The 20,010-nt window shown below is 45.3% G+C and overlaps 1 protein-coding gene across 20 annotated transcripts in view; it reads right to left on the reverse strand.

Annotated features, from left to right (window-relative positions):
* The window catches only part of LOC112219188 (pleckstrin homology domain-containing family A member 7), a 173,528-nt gene that overhangs the window by 40,822 nt on the left and 112,696 nt on the right, over window positions 1-20,010 (reverse strand). For 17 of the 20 annotated variants that reach the window (XM_042301251.1, XM_042301252.1, XM_042301250.1 and 14 more), the window contains 4 exons: window positions 18,505-18,609; window positions 17,143-17,215; window positions 12,630-12,730; window positions 4,565-4,746 (listed from right to left, as the gene is read on the reverse strand). In XM_042301251.1, the coding sequence (XP_042157185.1) occupies window positions 4,565-4,746; window positions 12,630-12,730; window positions 17,143-17,215; window positions 18,505-18,609 (461 nt within the window). Of the gene's footprint in view, window positions 1-4,564; window positions 4,747-8,743; window positions 8,916-12,629; window positions 12,731-17,142; window positions 17,216-18,504; window positions 18,610-20,010 lie in introns of those variants that run through there. The other 3 variants (XM_042301254.1, XM_042301270.1, XM_042301269.1) reach the window with 2 other exon arrangements.

The following is a 20,010-nucleotide window of genomic DNA, read 5'->3' on the forward strand; positions in this document are numbered from 1 at the left end:
TATTGTCCACCCGTGTCCGTATTGTCCGTATTGTCCGTCCGTGTCCGTATTGTCCGGATTGTCCGTCCGTATCCGTATTGTCCGTATTGTCCGTCCGTGTCCGTATTGTCCGTATTTGTCCGTCCGTGTCCGTATTGTCCGTATTGTCCGTATTGCCCGCCCGTGTCCGTATTGTCCGTCCGTGTCCGTATTGTCCGTATTGTCCGTCCGTGTCCGTATTGTCCGTATTGTCTGCCCATGTCCGTATTGTCCATTCGTGTCCGTATTGTCCGTATTGTCCGTCCGTGTCCGTATTGTCCGTCCGTGTCCGTATTGTCCGTATTGTCCGTCCGTGTCCGTATTGTCCGTATTTTCCGCCCGTGTCCGTATTGTCCGCCCGTGTCCGTATTGTCCGCCCGTGTCCGTATTGTCCGCCCGTGTCCGTATTGTCCGCCCGTGTCCGTATTGTCCGCCCGTGTCCGTATTGTCCGTCCGTGTCCGTATTGTCCGTCCGTGTCCGTATTGTCTGTCCGTGTCCGTATTGTCCGCCCGTGTCCGTATTGTCCGTATTGTCTGCCCGTGTCCGTATTGTCCGCCAGTGTCCGTATTGTCCGTATATTCCGTCCGTGTCCGTATTGTCCGCCCGTGCCCGTATTGTCCGCCCGTGTCCGTATTGTCCGCCCGTGTCCGTATTGTCCGTCCGTGTCCGTATTGTCCGCCCGTGTCCTTATTGTCCGCCCGTGTCCTTATTGTCCGCCCGTGTCCGTACTGTCCGTCCGTGTCCGTATTGTCCGCCCGTGTCCGTATTGTCCGTATTGTCCGCCCGTGTCCGTATTGTCCGCCCGTGTCCGTATTGTCCGTATTGTCCGTCCGTGTCCGTATTGTCCGTATTGTCCGCCCGTGTCCGTATTGTCCGTATTGTCCGTCCGTGTCCGTATTGTCCGGATTGTCCGTCCGTATCCGTATTGTCCATATTGTCCGCCCGTGTCCGTATTGTCCGCCCGTGTCCGTATTGTCCGCCCGTGTCCGTATTGTCCGCCCGTGTCCGTATTGTCCGCCCGTGTCCGTATTGTCTGCCCGTGTCCGTACTGTCCGTCCGTGTCCGTATTGTCCGCCTGTGTCCGTATTGTCCGCCCGTGTCCGTATTGTCCGCCCGTGTCCGTACTGTCCGCCCGTGTCCGTACTGTCCGTCCGTGTCCGTATTGTCCGCCCGTGTCCGTATTGTCCGCCCGTGTCCGTATTGTCCGCCCGTGTCGGTATTGTCCGCCCGTGTCCGTATTGTCCGTATTGTCTGTCCGTGTCCGTATTGTCCGCCCGTGTCCGTATTGTCCGCCCGTGTCCGTATTGTCCGTCCGTGTCCGTATTGTCCGCCCGTGTCCGTATTGTCCGCCCGTGTCCGTACTGTCCGTCCGTGTCCGTATTGTCCGCCCGTGTCCGTATTGTCCGTATTGTCCGTCCGTGTTCGTATTGTCCGTCCGTGTCCGTATTGTCCGCCCGTGTCCGTATTGTCCGTACTGTCCGCCCGAGTCCGTACTGTCCGCCCGAGTCCGTACTGTCCGCCCGTGTCCGTATTGTCCGCCCGTGTCCGTATTGTCCGCCCGTGTCCGTATTGTCCGCCCGTGTCCGTATTGTCCGCCCGTGTCCGTATTGTCCGCCCGTGTCCGTATTGTCCGCCCGTGTCCGTATTGTCCGTATTGTCCGCCCGTGTCCGTATTGTCCGCCCGTGTCCGTATTGTCCGCCCGTGTCCGTATTGTCCGCCCGTGTCCGTATTGTCCGCCCGTGTCCGTATTGTCCGTCCGTGTCCTTATTGTCCGCCCGTATCCGTACTGTCCGCCCGTGTCCGTACTGTCCGTATTGTCCGCCTTGTCCGTATTGTCCGCCCGTGTCCGTATTGTCCGCCCGTGTCCGTATTGTCCGCCCGTGTCCGTATTGTCCGTCCGTGTCCGTATTGTCCGTCCGTGTCCGTATTGTCCGCCCGTGTCCGTATTGTCCGTATTGTCCGCCTTGTCCGTATTGTCCGCCCGTGTCCGTATTGTCCGCCCGTGTCCGTATTGTCCGCCCGTGTCCGTATTGTCCGCCCGTGTCCGTATTGTCCGCCCGTGTCCGTATTGTCCGTCCGTGTCCTTATTGTCCGCCCGTCCGTACTGTCCGCCCGTGTCCGTACTGTCCGTATTGTCCGCCCTTGTCCGTATTGTCCGCCCGTGTCCGTATTGTCCGCCCGTGTCCGTATTGTCCGCCCGTGTCCGTATTGTCCGTCCGTGTCCGTATTGTCCGTCCGTGTCCGTATTGTCCGCCCGTGTCCGTATTGTCCGCCCGTGTCCGTATTGTCCGCCCGTGTCCGTATTGTCCGTCCATCTCTTTGTCTGTGTGTGTCCGTCCATCCCCGTCCGTCTGTCCATGTCCATCTCTTTGTCAGTCTGTGTGTCTCTCCTCTCACCCCCTCTTGTCTTCCACATATCCCCCTCTTTCTCGCTGACATCTCTCGGTCTCCCATCAACCCCCCCGTCTATTATTCTCTCTAGTCTGTCCATCGCTTTTTCCACCATCACTCTCTTCTTCCATCTCTCTATGTTATTCACTTTCTCGCCATCCTTCTCACAGCACAGTTAGACATCTGTCATAAAGTCTGTGAAACTGTACTATTGTGCGAGTGCGCGTGCGTGCGTGCGTGTGTGTGCCTGCACCAATGCAATCTGAGAGCAGGCTGAGTGGCATCATGGAGCAAGGCTGGCACAGACACAGCATCACAATGCACTCTCTGCTGCAAGGTCACACAGGCATGCACAAGCACTCACGCACACACAAACCCAAATAGCCCTAGAGATTGCAGCTCTGTTTCTCAGCGCTGCCTATCAATGAGACTGACAGAATGGCAAAGAAGGAAACTCATCTCTCTCCCCAGACAGATATATTCAGACAGACACACACACACACACACCCCACACACACACACACACACTTAAGAATTGCCACAGCTAAGTAACATGTACCATTCACAATACAACCTCGGTCAGATGGGTAATTGCCCAATAAAATATAACCAACTGAACAGTCCCAAAAGTGCAAACTCAATCCACCCCTTCAATTTGTTAAAGCTAAATCAAGCAAACCGCCAATATTTCACATGTACATGACCCAGGTCCGGAGTGACAGGTTGACAGACAGGGAGGTTCGGTCCAAGGCAGCGTACCTCTGGGCTCCATGGTGAACTATCCCCTTACGTACAGTAGCACGGCCCATCTGAGAATACATCTCTTCGCCATCCTTTGGCTGTGTTTGAGAAGTGGATCATCTATTTGTCAACTAATTGCCACTTCATTGACTTTCGTTCCAAATAGAAAACAGACAATATCCATACGGTTCCCCGTGCAAATCACACTTCTCTCCTGGACTATTTGGGGGGAAAGTGTGAAACGATGTCTCGAAAGGATGGGGGCAAAGGTCGAAAAAGGTTTCGACCCAGGCGTTTCATCACCGTTGACATATCGACAGGGTATGGAACGCACTGACACGGCAACTAAATGTCGAGAGAAGACAGAAACGGTCTACGCACAGTAAGCGTTTCACTCCGTGGGGACGGAAACCTGTTGAGGTTTGATTAGATGATCATGTGAATAACGGTTGGAAAAGAAAGCAGATATTCTGGGTCAATCGTCAAATAAATATGCATTGGTTCATTCTAATGAGACCATGTTCACAACATGTGTGGACATTTTGGTACAAAACATTTCTGCCCTGTTTAATATTCTAGGATGACATGTTGGGTACAAATTCTCTTTGGGGTGGTAACTTAGAAAGAGCTGGTTGGATAAAGAGTCACTTCATGCTAATTATATGAATTTGTGCCTGTATGTAAATGCAAATTGGTTGTTATTTACAAACGTTATATTTCTAGCAATATAATAGCAAAACATATGAAAAGGGCCGGTTTAAAAAAGTTGGCATGAATCACTTAACGAAGAAATAATGGCATATTTCACATTAAATTGAACACCGGATATCCCACCAAAATGTCTGGATCCCATTCATTCCCTGTCTCTCATTGTTCATTCGCTATAATACAGTCAATATAAATCCATTATTTGATGGATAAATAAAATCATCTATAAGAGTTGAGTATCTTACTCCAGTACGCAGCCGTTAAGATTCATCAGAAATAGAATTGAGTATCTTACACCAGTACACAGCCGTTAAGATTTATCAGAAATAGAGTTGAGTATCTTACACCAGTACACAGCCGTTAAGATTCATCAGAAATAGAGTTGAGTATCTTACACCAGTACACAGCCGTTAAGATTTATCAGAAATAGAGTTGAGTATCTTACACCAGTACACAGCCGTTAAGATTTATCAGAAATAGAGTTGAGTATCTTACACCAGTACGCAGCCGTTAAGATTCATCAGAAATAGAGTTGAGTATCTTACCCAGTACGCAGCCGTTAAGATTTATCAGAAATAGATTTTGGACCCTTTATCAATTTTGACGACCGTTGCGCCCCCGGATCCGAACCTTAACCATTGGCGGCGGTAATGCAAAACTGACCCAGGATCAGTGTCTAGGGCTAACTTCCGCACTACACCTACCTCTTGAGGCTGTCGGCTTGGTTCTGCATCAGCGCCGCCTGGTTCATGGCCTTCACCCAGCCGTTCACGTCCTCCTGCGTGTCGGCGCTGAAGAAGTACGTCCGCATGCCGCCGTGCTCCGCCTGCGAGTCAATCACAGTGCTCCGGTTGTAAATGTACGAGCGCATGCCCGTGTGGTTGGCCTATGGGAGAGGAGAGAGGGAGGGTCAGACTGAAGAAGAGTGATGGACGGGGTGTCTGGCCAATGGGATAGATAGCAAGGTTGGGGTCAACTGAGTTTTGAATTCAGTTATTTCAGGTGAATTTATATGTAATTCAAGAACAAAAAAGGGTCTACTATGAACTGAATTGAGAACTGAATTGAGAACTGAATTGAGAACTGAATTGACTCCAACCATGAACGAGATGGATAGAGAAGTGTTGAACAATTAAGAGAAATAGGGACATCAACCAATGTCTTCCCATGGAGACAAACAAATTCAAGTCAGCCAATAGAAATAAAAAAAATAGAGAGTCAAATCAACATTAGCCAATAGGAAAAGAGATCTATCTGTGTTGGCCAATAGAGAAACAGAGATACTAGCCAATAGAGACAAAAGCCAGCCAGCCAGCCAGCCAATAGAATAACAGAGAAAAGCGACAGAGTACTCTAGCCAATGGAGAAGGAGAGAGAGACATCCATACCGACCAATAGACACAGTAGCATGAGTGACATAACAAGAATGAAAAAGGTCCAATCCAACCCACGACAGAGGGCAGTGTAAGCCAATCAACAAGCAAGCAAGCATAGAAGGAGCCATTGTGATAGAACTTCAACCATGACATTGCTATTTTCAACATGCTCGCAAATTGTTTGTACTGGGCCTATTCTATACTTGTTTATACATACTTTGTCTTATGCTGGTCTCTATGGGGCGTTCTGATTCCCCACACTTTTCCCCAAAGTGTGCACTTGCACACTTCCCATCATGGATTTAACAATGGTGGAAACCCCCCCCCTTACAATATTCAACGAATACACCATTCCAATGCTTTTAAAATGGTGGAACCCCCTTACAATAGTCAACGAATACACCATTCCAATGCTTTTAAAATGGTGGAACCCCCCTTACAATAGTCAACGAATACACCATTCCTTTTAAAATGCTTACACCATTCCAATGCTTTTAAAATGGTGGAACCCCCCTTACAATAGTCAACGAATACACCATTCCAATGCTTTTAAAATGGTGGAACCCCCCTTACAATAGTCAACCAATACACCATTCCAATGCTTTTCAAATCCACCCCCGGGGAGTACGCAAGTGCACACTTTGGGAGAATCAGCACGCAGGCCAAATCTCTATGGCCGAGTTAAGATTCTCTCAGCCTTCACCCCAGAAGTGTTCACTTGTTCACTCCCTCTCATACATTTACAAGCATCGGTTTGACGTAAGCATGGTTGGAGGGAGTTTCCACCACTTTCCTTCCACCAGCCCATTCCTTTTGGGGGGGGGGGTCATTACTGGATTGTAGTCTATGAAGAAGCAACACCAATATGCCGTTTTCGTTAGGTAGGAGACGGCTATCACTGGCACCGCAAAAAAAGCAATTATTGAGGCAATCACTCATGCCATCATGTAACAAATGAGAGCCAATCGATATGGTGTGTATTCACTAGCAAACCAAGCTGAAGCAAACCGGCTGAAATGGAGAGGGACCTACCTGAATTTTTCCAATAAGAAATGCTCGTTTCACTTTCTCCCGTAGCAAAACGTTTTGCTACAGTGTGTGGCTAATGAATACACCCATGCCTTTTTGTCTTATCAGAGTCTAGATCCAACTAAAAACCCAATAATGCCAAATGGCACCCGTTTCCCTATTAGTCCACTACTTCTGACCAGGGTCTTGGTCAAATGTAGTCAACTGTGTAGGGAACAGGGTGCCATTCAGGACTCATGGGTTTTAGTTGGATCTAGACAAAGCAAGGTAACAGATTGCCAAGCGGGTGTGAAATGGGTGTGATTTCTTCATTTGAGTGTTGGCATCTTTTTTTGTTGATTTTGCCTGACTCGAAGTTTGATACAAACATGGCTTTTCAAGTTGAGGCATGGGTGTTGTTCGTGGCGTGAAAACCCCTGCAACACAACACTACACTACACTACACTACACACACACACACAGGAAGCTGCTGAGGGGAGGACGGGCTCATAATAATAGCTGGAATGGAATACCACCATGGAAACCACATGTTTGATGTGTTTGATACCATTCCATTGATTCCACTCCAGCCATTACTACGAGTCCGTCCTCACCAATGAAGGTGCCGCCGGCCGCCTGTGGTGTACACACATCCATGCACACACGTATTCCCACAAACACACAGACAGACCGTGCTCCTGCAGGATGACCGGGGTGTAACGGTAAGCCTCTTGGCCCCAGGCAGTGGTTGGAGAAGGTCGGGCTAGAAGGCTGCCTCTACCCCCTGGGGAGGTCTTTAAATCTCCTCCCTGGCTGGTCTAAGGTTCGGCCTGTAGTGTACACTGTGGAACAGGGTGAAGTTGCCCCGAGACCTAGGATCAGCTTCCCCTAACCTTTAACCTTAACCATAGCTGGGGAAACTGACCTGAGATCAGCATCTACAGACAGCTTCACCTTATTCCGTACACTACAGTGTAGCAACAAAAGGCCCGACGTAGCTACTGGCAAGGCCACGCGTGGGGGGGGACTGCTGCTGTGTTAATCAGCTGTCTAATCTCCCCTCACTCACTCTCCAGCCTCTCCAGCGGTCTGGACAAGCTGCTCTCTAATATAGTTCTATATCATGGTCGGGTGTACGTGCACACCATACACACGCGTGCACCCACCCCATCTATCAACCTATCCCAACAGCTACCCTGTCGCTGTAATTATCCAATACCTGCCCTGCCTTTTCAGACCAATGAAAGAATGTGCAGACAGTGCCTGGTCTCTTATAACATTCCTTACCACAGCCTCATAGCATTCCCGCTACAGGGAAGAGGCTGCGTGGGACATTCAAGTGCACTGTGTGACCACCACACCTCCACAGAGAATGCACACGGCAAGTCTCCCTCCCCCCCTCGGCTCTCCTCCTCAAAAATAGCCAGCCTGTACTCCCAGACAGGAAGGCTAACAATAGCAGCAGTCCTCTTATTCCTCTCCCCAGCCCCTCTCAGACACGCAGGCCTTTTTTTGTGTGTCCCGTCTATTCAAAGCCTTCTTATTGTGCTTTCCAGATAAGCCTGGGGGGGGGGCTTATCCATTCCCTACACAGTGCACTACTTTTTTTCACCAGAGCCCTATCAAAAGTAGTGTAGTATGTAGGGAATAGGGTGCCATTTGGGATGTAGCCCTGGCCTCCAAGCTGCGATAACACGGACCCCCGAACTCTCGCAGCAATAAACGCTCAGAATGAAGGCACGGCTCGCACGGTACGTTCTGGAATCCGCAATCTTGAAAAACCTTTCTGCTTTGGGGAAACCATTGGCATAATGGAAATGGATATAGGAACTATATTCTGTATACCGAGTGTTGCTTAACGACTGTTGATGGTTATTAGCCTGGTGCCAATTCTGTTTGTGCCGTCTTGACAACTCCTACTGCTCGACTATCCCCACAGGGTTAAATAAAAAAAATAAAAAAATAGGAGTCAGCAAGACGGCACAAACAGAATTGGCACCAGGCTAATAACCTCGAACAGCCGTTAAGAAAGTTATTATACAGAATATTCACATCCTTGGGCACAAACCCGTGTTAAGCACCTTGAAATGCATCCCCTGCGAGAAATGTGCTCTATAAACAAACGTTTCATTTGAAACCGATCTGGGACCAGTCTAGAAGATTCTAAGTGCATTCCAAAATAGACTGCATAAGAGGTGAAAAAAAATGTTTATTCCACTTAAATCAAATCGATCTACCTCCACGAGTGGCATGCTGGATATCAGACAAAGCAGAGTTCAGCCAACACACATAACCAGAGGCACGAGTGAATGAGATCATACAAGACAGATAAAATGGAGGGAAACCACAACCACGTCCAAAAAGGCACACCACTCTCAAAACATGACAAATATACACGGCGCTGTGTATATTTAGCCTTTCTCCATCCACACACTGAAGGGAAATGACATGGCAAAAGCAGTAACTCAGCTAAAGTTCAATAGGTTGAGAGGGCAGTACCTATTTATGAGTGGACGGTGCACTTGGGTTTCAATTGGACGACCTCGCACACTCGCAGGGTCCCAGCGAGGCAGCCCACCAATAGGAACAAGAGAGGGAACAGAGTTCAGCGAATAGGGGAGAGGGGTACCAGCCTTCTATCTAGATTGGTTGGTTCTACAGTGGAGGGGCGGGGTGGGAAAGTAAGGTTTTTAACCATGGGGAAACATTTTTGGGGGATGAAGTAGTCAGACGAAAACCAAGTAGTTTGGGGGGGGGACAGTCCTCCTACATTCTCCCAACTCTTCCATGGCAGTAACAGAATCTCGGGTTCAGGGAGGCAGGAAACACAAGCTATCTCTATTGACCCCTGACCCCTGCCTCTCCCTCCGCCCTCACTCGCGCACACACACGCACACTCACACTCACACCAGTGGGACAGATTGCACAAGAGTGCAGCGGCTCAAATATAACCCTTCTCTGATAAGGGCTTAAGAGTAGATTACCGAGCCATTCCACAGTCAGGCCTAAAATCGCCAGGCCAAATCTCGACTCTGCATTCAATTACATTTGGCTTGCAGTGTAACTGCAAACTGAGTCCCTTTTCTCACTGCATCAGTAGAGTGAAAAGTTAACAACAGAAAACACCACCAGATGAGGCAAAAACTACTATACGACAACTGGACAGCAGTGTTTCTAGGGTTGCCAAATTCCGGTAACTTTCCCCAAAATTTCCTAGGTTTTCCCGGAAAAGGATTCCTGATTTCCTGCTTATCCCCCTTACTGATTACAGGCCAACTGGGACTTCTGGGAAACCCTAGGAATTTCTTTGGGGGAAAGTTACCAGAACTTTGCAACCTTGCTGGGTAACACCAAGACTGTTTCGTTTCAGCCCAACACAAGCACACCGTGTTCAACTAAGGAAAGGGGTTCGGTGATTAGGAATAGAAGAGAGTAGAATCAGGTGTTCTTGTATTGGGCTAGAAACCATACGCAACCGTAGAACAAATGATGAGAAAACACTGCCTTTTTAGGGTCAGGGTGGTCTGGTTAGGGAGGAAACATTGAATTAACATTGGAAATAACATTGAATACATGTCATCATTAGAATATAATCTTTGAAAACTAACAATAACCAAAATAAAAGCTAAACAAAGCAGGGAGAATAGATTTTGTTATTATATTTGAGCCATAGAACACAGTATTAGCCATAGCAAAAGGCATAAAATCGCGGGAAATTTTCTTTAAAAATGCTACATTTTCTCTCAGCTCCATGGAGAAATTTGTACAATTGCAGGAAATTGGAAATTGCAGGAAATTCTCACACCGGCAAGATGGCACTGAAATGTTCACTAAAAGTCAGCCGTGCCGAAGGGGCCGGCCCCTGCCGCGCCCACCACCTAAACCCCCTTTTAAACCAGGAAAAGAAACCCTACATTACTAGGAGACCGACTGGTTGTATCAGTCACTGACTGGTCTACATTATTACAACCAGCCAGGCCTACCGTCTGTCATACAGTCAATAGACTGAAACCTAAACCCCTATTGGCTCTGCATGACAACAGAGGCAAGGCTGTATATGTAGTGGTGAAAGGAAACATAACGGAACCACACTTGGCTTCCTGTGGGAATGAAACCACTAGCAGAGGACATTAGAGAAAGATAATCTAGAACCAACAGATATACAGCACCACAGTCTCTGTCACTTGTATACAGAGCCTTCAGAAATCATTCATAACCCTTTTACTTTTTCCGCATTTTGTTGTGTTACAGCCTGAATTTAAAATGGAATTAAATTGAGATGTTTTGTCACTGGCCTCCACACAGTACCCCATAATGTCAAAGTGGAATTATGTTTTTAGAAATGTTTACAAATGAATAAAAAAATGAAAATCTGAAATGTCTTGGGTCAATAAGTATTCAACACCTTTGTTATGGCCTAAATAAGTTTCAGGAGTAAAAATGTGCTTAACAAGTCACATAATAAGTTGCAATAATAGTGTTTAACATGATTTTTGAATGACTACCTCATCTCTGTACTCCACACATACAATTATCTGTAAGGAGAGAAGTGAATTTCAAACACAGATCCAATCACAAAGACCAGGGAGGTTTTCCAATGTCTCACAAAGAAAGGCACTTATTGGTAGATGGGTAAAAAAAAAAAGCAGACATTGAATATCCTTTTTTTTCATGGTGAATGTATTAATTACACTTTAGATGGTGTATCAATACACCCAGTCACTACAAAGATACAGACGTCCTTCCTAACTCAGTTGACGGAGAGGAAGGAAACCGCTTAGAGACTTCACCATGAGGTCAATAGTGACTTTAGAACAGTTACAGTTTTAAGAATTTAATGGCTGTGATAGGATAAAACTGAGGATTGATAAACAACATTGTAGTTACTCCACAATACTAACCCTAATTGAGAGAGTAAAAAGAAGCCTCTACAGAATAAAAATATTCCAAAACATGCATCCTGTTTGCAACGAGGTACTAAAGTAATACTGCAAAAAATGTGGCAAAGCAATTCACTTTCTGTCCTGAATACAAAGTGTTTTGTTTTGGATTTGGCCCAAACATTACATTGCTGAGTACCCAGAAAGACTTACATCTGTAATTACTGCCAAAGATGATTCTAACATGGATTGATTATTTTTTTTAATACAAATGTTAGAATTTTTCTTCCACTTTGACATAATAGTTTGTGTAGATCATTGACAAATTTAAATTTATATTAACCATATATATATATATATATTTTTTTTAACAACAAACAAGGGGTGTGAATACTTTCGGAAGGCACAGTCTCTCTATGGCATAGGCGGGGAGTCCTAAATGATATACTGTAGTACTATACCTATAACATGTCTGTAGAGAAAACCTACGGTTGGAGGCATTGTGGAGAAAATACCTTTCTTATTATTTTTTGAAATATATTAATTTAGTAGACAAGCAAATTAGAAAGCTAAAAAGCGACCAATACAGAGAATCCAATTCGATCAACAACCTATACTTTAGGCGGTGTCAGAGGAAGGCCCCGAAGCAAAATAGTCAAAGACTCCAGTCACCCAAGTCATAGACTGTTCTCTCTGACAAGTCTAGGACCAAAAGGCTCCTCAACAGGTTCTACCCCCAAGCCATAAGACTGCTGAACAATTGATCAAATGGCCGCCCGGACTATTTACATTGACCCTCCCTTTGTTTTTACACTGCTGCTACTGTTAATCTATGCATTGTCACTTTACAAATTCCCTCAACTAACCTGTACCCCTGCACATTGACTCGGTACCGGTATCCCCTGTATATACTGTAGTATCGTTATTGTTATGTAATTATCTTGTGTTACTTTTTTAATTTGATTTGACTTTAGTCAATATTTTCTTAACCCTATTTCTTGAACTGCATTGTTGGTTAAGCAGACTGTAAGTATTTCAATACCGGTTGTATTTGGCACACGTGACAAATCAAATTTGATTTGATTTGAAATCCTCAATAGCCAATAAAAAGGGGAGGATGGGTGCAATTAAATATCCGATTGGCTTATTATCCAGAATATCGTCCATCATTGATTGACAGAATTCTCCCTGTGAGCATAGTGACCTCAAGTTGACGCAATGCCTCTAAAGCCAGCGGTTGGCCAAATAGAAGTCAATATGAAGCGTAGAACCAAATCATATTCAGTCCATAATCTAAATCAGTCAACAAGCCGCTGGTGATAAAAGCAGTAAAACTAGTTGTATTTTAACAGTAGGCAGAAACATAGCGTCGCTTACAAATATAAACCAGTGGAACAGAGACGACATAAAGCCATGGCATATTACATTAGTCAAATGAATACAATGTAAAAAACATTAAAAAGACTACACATAAGTCCTGTTAAGAGGCGGACTCTGAGTCTTACCTTGAAGGCGTACTTGCGGCTGATGTGGTCCTCAGGCTCCACGGCTGAGACGACATAGCTGGGCAGAGGAATACTACCCAGGACTGACTCCTCCCTGCTGTCTGTTAGGGGAGGGGGGAAAGAACGAAAGACAGGAGAGAGAAAGAAAAGAGAAAGAAAAGAGAGCTCAACCACAGTAAAATCACAGTGCATCTGAGAAGAGTGGAACACAACCATGAAGCATCACGGACCAATAAATTACATGCCACTAAAAAGGTCTATAGATGGAGTGCTAACAGTACAGAAATCTACCATAAAAGCAATTAGTACCCTAAAAATTCAAATCGCTCCTGGACAACTTCGTAGCCTTAACATTCTCCTACAGCAATGAAGGTGTACATTTGGAAGTTTGGAACAAACTTTATATTTGACAAATTAGCCTCCTTGGCTAATATAACGACACATAAGAGCAAACCAAAAATAGAGAATGAAAAATAGTTTGATAAATAATTACAAAAATCTAAGTCATTGAGAAATATATCTAATCAAAAACACAGCGAACCAGACAACAAAAATATACGTCTTCAACCCAGGGAAACACTGAAGCAATACAAACCCTAAGGACAAAAAAAGGACGCGCTCATTAGAAATCCCCTGGATGGAATTGAGGAATCCATAGAATCAAACCACTTCTGGGAAAACTGGGATAAATTAAATAAACCTCATCATGAGGAATTGGCTATGCAATATGCTGATATGTGAAGAAATCACTTTGCAAACTTCTACAGCAATAAAACAAAGAGCCCAGAACAACAATATATACAAGAAAAAAATGACAAGTAAGAATCCTGTGGATACCTCAATTACAGAACAATAATTTACTGTACACTCTCCAACCCAAAAAATATGCAGACCACAAATTCAAATTGGCTATACTCTTCAACATTATCCTCACTGCAGGCATTTTCCCCGATATTTGGAACAAAAGGATTGATCACACCAATCTATAAAAATGGAGACAAATTTGATCCAAATAATTAGCGGGATTTGCATTAACAGCAAATTCTCTTCAGTGTCATAAATAGCAGACTACTTCATTTCCTTGATTAGCACAACGTCCTGAGCAGAAGCCAGATTGGATTTCTAACAAATTACTGCTCGACAGATCACATTTATTCCCGCTACACACTAATTGATAAACAAGTAGACCAAAACAAAGGCAAAATCTACTCATTTTTTGGGCACAAAGGTATTTTTTAAATAAACTAATACAAAGTGGTATCGGGGGATCGTAGGATGCTATTAAATCAAATGTACACTTAAAAACAAATGTGCGGGTCAAATTGGCAACAAGCAAACAGACGTCTTCTCTCAGAGACGTGGAGTGAAACAGGGCTGCTCAATAAGTCCAACACTATTTAACATCTACATGAATGAATTGGCAAAAGAAACAGTAGAAGAATCTGCAGCACCTGGTCTCACCTTACCTGACGCTGAAATCAAGTGTCTGCTGTACGCAGGTGACCTGGTGTATATATATTCCAAAATAGGTCCGGAAATCAGGATGACAAATAGAAATTCTATTTGGACACAGTTCTATTAGAACACCTAAAAAACGACATGTATCTAGGACTAAATATCAGCGACACTGGTAGCTTTCACAGGTAGCTTTCACAGCTGAGAGACAAAGGAAGAAAAGCATTCAATGCTTTAAAATAGAACCAATTGCTCTAAGAGGGTAGCGAAGTATGGGGTCCACTCTCCAATAATGAATTTGGCAAATGGGACAAATCCAATCAAAATACTGCATGCTGAGTTTTGTAAGACTGTATTGCAAGTGCAAAGAAAAACTCACATGTAAGAACAGAATTGGGCCAACCCCCCCCCCTCTTATTCAAATAGAAAAAACCAGCCATCAAATTTTACAACCATCTAAAAACAAGTGACACCTAAAACATTTCATCACACAACCCTACAATGTCAAGAGATTAAACCAGGGAAGAGTTCCCTCAGTCAGCTGGTTCTGAGGCTCAGTTCACTAACCCAAACCAACCCCATTGAGTCTCAGGACAGCACTCAAAATAATCACCTATTGGAAAGGCACCACAAAAAAAAGACACCACAAAAAAGAAAATCTAAAGAAAGCTTCAGTGCTATTTCAAATCAAATCAAATCAATTTTGGCTCTAAACCGACAGTAACTTGGTGGCAGACTATCTGACCACTGTGGCTGATAGAAAACTGAGGAAAACACTGACGAGGTACAGACTCCGTGAGAACAGTCTGGCTATAGAGACCGGTCGTCACAGGCAAACCTGGCTGCCCAGAGAGGACAGGCTGTGCTCACTCTGCTCCAAGGGGAGAGGTAGAGAGCGAGCTGCATTTCCTATTCCACTGTGACAAATACTCAGACCTAAGAGAATCTTTCCCAAAATGATCATTCACTACAAAGGTTTTGGCCACAACCTGAGGAGTTAGCCAGTGAAAAGTGCAACGTCAATAGTATTTCCCATTTTGTTTAGGCTTTCACGCCACGCCATGTTGAGACCGCTCTACTACTTGCATTGAATGTATTGGTATTTTCATTCATATCATTGTTGTCGTTGCTGTTAATTGAAAACCCATTTCCACAGCTGCTACTAGTATTGAGATGCCTTATTGCCGTTGGTCCTACCATTCGTTAGTTATACGTCTACTTTGACAATGTCAGTCATTTAACTTGCCATGTCAAGAAAGTCTACTGAATTGAGAGAGCGAGATAGACAGAGGAGAGACAGAGATGTCACTTACGACCCACTAATCATTTTGGATAGAGAAAAAAAAACCTCCCCTCCCCCGACACCCATGTGGCAGTACTCTGCCAAACCACTAAACCCCCCCCTTGCCCAAACGGGCACTACACTGCCACTCCACTAAATCGCTCTCCGCCCATCCAGTTGGCATTGGCCGGGTTCATACCACGGCCGTCCTCTGCCCGGTTTGGCATCAGTGTCATGCCACTGTGTGCCCCTTCTGACACTAGAGCCTGCTCATATCTTAATTAGCTCACTTCGCTATAAATAAAAAAAGGGACAACTCTCATGGGGGGGAGTGTTTCCACCGCTGCACATTGTGACAGAGTGATAGAATGTGTGTGTGTGTGTGTGTGTGTGTGTGTGTGTGTGTGTGTGTGTGTGTGTGTGCGAAAACATGTGGTTGTGTGTGTGGTGGATTGGAATGTTTGGTTGATAAGTGAAGGCGGGGGTGGGGGGGGGTCTGGATTAAAGAGTAATTGGTTAAAAATACATTCAAGGAGCTTTGGAGGAGAAATTCTCCACATGGGGCCTCGTCCTTTTGTCTGCCCACACACATACACACCTTAACGCAGAGAAATGAACAGATTCATAAGAGCCAGAAACAGGGAAAGAGTCGATGGCGGCCGAAAGAGACGGGACGGAGTAAAATGGGAGCAGGATGAAGATGAAGAGAGAGGGGAGAGAGAGAGAGAGAGAGAGAAAGATGGAGGAAGAGGGTGAGAGACCGGGGGAAGGAGTAAAAGTGATAGAGAATACATGAGCGAGAAGGGTTTAGACAGCAAGAGAGTGACGCAGGGAGAGATAGTGAAGGCGAGAGAAAAATGAAGAGCGAGACCTCGGGATACACATCAGATTAACCACCGATTAAACCTCTGGCTCCCTCATCAACTCGAGACATTCTGGTTCCAATCTCTTACATAACGTCTCCTAACCCTCTCCTAACGTTAGGGCAACATTGAGAACCTGTTCACGTGTGGGACAGTGGCTAGGGATCAGGAGAGGCCGTGCCCCAAATGCCACCCTATTCTCCGAGTAGTGCACTACTTCTCCTGTATACTTCACTACTTTTGACCACAAGTATAGTACTAAACAGGGCACAGAGTGCCATTGGGACTCAACCATAGACTACCAGGGGTCTGGAACGATGAGCCCTCGTTGGCGTCGCCAAGATGTGGCAAGAACAAACACGGTGAGATTAAACCAAAGTAAAAAAGTGTAACGGGTGTCCGTGGTTTATCTCCAGGCTCGTTCGGCAAACCCATTCACTCACAAGGACCAGCCAAGATCCCAGATTGCCGTTTAGTCTCGAGAAAGGCCCTTTTATGAAACGTTGACTATAAATAGCTTCCGTTGTGCTCCAATTGGCCTCTCTTCTAGCTCAGCCAATAGGACATGTGGATCTGATTTGAACACATCATCATCATCATAATCATCATCCCAGTTTTGCTCTGTACTGAAAGTAGTCCATCTTGAAAACTTTACAGCTGACTTGCACATTTCTGTGTGTGTGTGTGTGTGTGGGGGGTATTAACAGTGGACAAGACGAACAAAACAAAACTATCCTAAGCTCACATCTTGGTGCCAGGTCAGTGCCAGAGGAAACATGCTTATGAAGTCATCAAGTCTACACTTACAGCACTAAAATACCACATCACATCCCTTAGAGCACACACACACACACACACACACACACACACACACACACACACACACACACACACACACACAAAACCATCTCACCTTTATAGTAGAACAGACAGTAGTCAGCCAGCACAAACCACTTCCTCTTCCAAAGCCTCATTCCAGAGCCGTCCTGCAAAAGAAAGTGAGAGAGAAGTCAGGCCTACACTCCTTTATTGGCCCTGCGATGCCTGCCATCGCTTTTCAAACACACTTGCAGCCAGGGGAATGATGAAAGATAGAAGGGAAAAACGCACTTCAAAACAGATCCTCACACACATGCGCGCGCACACGCCACACACTGTAATTAAGTGCTGCCTGTTTGAATATTGTCCCTGGTAGGAAGAGCGTGTGTTCATGTCCCCATTGTCATGATAGGGAGTTTGTTTGGGAGGAAACTCATTTGGTGTTTGAATAGCATTCCCTTAGAAGTGAGTGTGTGCACGTGAGTGTGTGTGTGTGGTGCCTGAGTGCCTGACAGTGAGAGAGAGAGAGAGAGAGAGAGAGAGAGAGAGAGAGCGCGAGCATGTCTTTCTGTGTGGGTGTTTGTGTGTTTGCACAGATAATGCGTGTCTGTTAGTTAAAGATAATTGCATTGTGCTTCTCTTTTCTCTTAAGAGTTTTATAAAAATGTGACAGTACTGGCTTTTCGGTGATCCAGCGAGTGCAAAGTCACATACGTCTACCTGGCAGACAAACAGGGTTCAAAAGGTCAACTCTGGAGCTCATTAAGTGTGTGTATCCCAAATAGTACACACTATTTCTTATTTGGTGCCCTACATGTAACCAGCTCTAGTAAAAAGTAGTGCACTATATATGGAATAGGGTGTCATTTGGGACTGTGTACAAAAAAAAAACGTATACAATATGTTCCATACACCCAGCTACCAGTTTATCCAATCATGTCGTCCTACAGACACCTATCAACCAATGGGCTCTATCCTATGAGTCTCTGTGTGTCTCTACTAACCAACCAATCGACAGTATCCTGTAGATTCCGCAGCTCTTCGTGTGTCAACTGATGAGCTTTGTAACCAGAGTTCCTGTCGACCAATCAACTGAGGCTGCACACCCATGTCTATCAGCTCCATTCGCTTGCTTGTCCCACTATCAGCCAATCAGTATTGTCCTACAGACACCTATCAACCAATGAGCTCTATCCTGTTTTTGAAAAGCAACCCAATGCATGTCCACGTGATGTGTCCACGTGATGTGTCCATGTGATGTGTCCATGACCTCTGTTGCCATGGCAACCAATGCAAGTACTTCCGAAACCTCTCCTCAGGGGTTGGGGAACCCTGATAGACAGTGTGTGTGTGTGTGTGTGCGCGTTCGGCGCGTTTCAAGTTTCATTTGTCGCATGTGCCTTCGAGCGTGTTGGTATGCATACGTGTGAGTGTGGTGTGTGTGTGTGTTGCTTACCTGTTTGTAGAGCCATCCTCTTACCACCACGGGGACATTGGGGTTCCTCTTGATGGACTGCTCTCGCTTCCCAAAACTGTGCACCCTCCCACTGGACCTGGATCCCTATAGGACACACACACATCCAGCATACTGGTTAGTTATTTCAACTTTGACCTCACCAGCCCTGACAATTTAGCTTCTACTGTTCCATCCTCCATTTCAAAGTCATACTTGAAAAGGGGACACAGAACGATCGATTTCATTGACTAGACAACTAAAAGCTCAGGCGGCCATGACAGCACACGGCGGCCTCTTGTCGGCGAGTTGGAATACTTAGCATGATACAAAAGAAGAAATGCCGTTTGCTCGTAAAGTTATTTTTTTTAAAGTTTCACGTCACACATTTTACAGTATGTTCTGATTGGTTGACCCAATCCAATTAAGTTGAATTTTTAAGCAAGCGCAAAATCTATTTGTGACAATAGTTAACCATAAGTCAAACTCTCACCCACACAAATAACAAGAGAAGAAGAAAAGTACTCCCATGAGTTTTAAAGCAATACACCTCGCGAGGAACCATTGAGGGGGTGGAGGGGTGGGTGAGCCCATTGCTCTTCTGACTAACCAGGAGGTGATGAAAGTTCAACTAGGTCTGACATGGCCGTTCGGGCCCATTGCCTGCTGGTAATGGTCTACAGCGGTAGTGATCGTGAGCATATAGTTACAGCTGACGAGGTTATAGAGGTAGCCTATAAACGATCAAAATAAAGAAAGTCACACACGCCATCTCCCAGCAATTTAATTGTTATTTACCAACGTTTCGGCATCACTGTGCCTTCTTCAGGGTCTGACCCTTGATAGTTTATTGGCCATTAGTCAGCACCTCCACACAAACTCTTTTCTGGGTGTGCGCCAGCTCACGTTTTTTTTAATATGTTATAGAGGTAGCCGTCAACAGGACAGCTTGTGGAGGCTGAATGATGCACTCCGGGTTGTGTGTGACTGTGTGATCCCCTCCTTGGGTGAAGATCGATTCGTCGGCCATTAGTGAGACACAGCTGCTGGGTAAGGGCCATGAATCAACCACGCATGCGCCGCACATGCACACAAGTGCAAGGTTGACACTACCAACATACAGACTCAATACATTCATTGGAAACATGGAGACACATATGCACACAGATCACACACCACACGCTAGGGTTGTCCCTGACTAAAATTGTAAAAAATCTTGGTCGACAGAGTCATCCTATTCCTTCGACCAATCGACGGGTTGAAATGTTAAAAAAACGTATTTTTCCATATAGACAGACACACACTTGATTGAAATGCATTCCAGGTGACTACCTCGTGAAGCTGGTTGAGAGAATTGTGTCCTTTAACCATTTGTACATTGTTAAAATACTGTATATATATATATATAATATGACATTTGTAATGTCTTTATTGTTTTGAAACTTCTGTATGTGTAATGTTTACTGTTCATTTGTATTGTTTTTCACTTTATATATTCACTTTATATAT

This window comes from Oncorhynchus tshawytscha, linkage group LG19, assembly GCF_018296145.1.
Source record: "Oncorhynchus tshawytscha isolate Ot180627B linkage group LG19, Otsh_v2.0, whole genome shotgun sequence".
NCBI classification, from domain to species: Eukaryota; Metazoa; Chordata; class Actinopteri; order Salmoniformes; family Salmonidae; genus Oncorhynchus; species Oncorhynchus tshawytscha.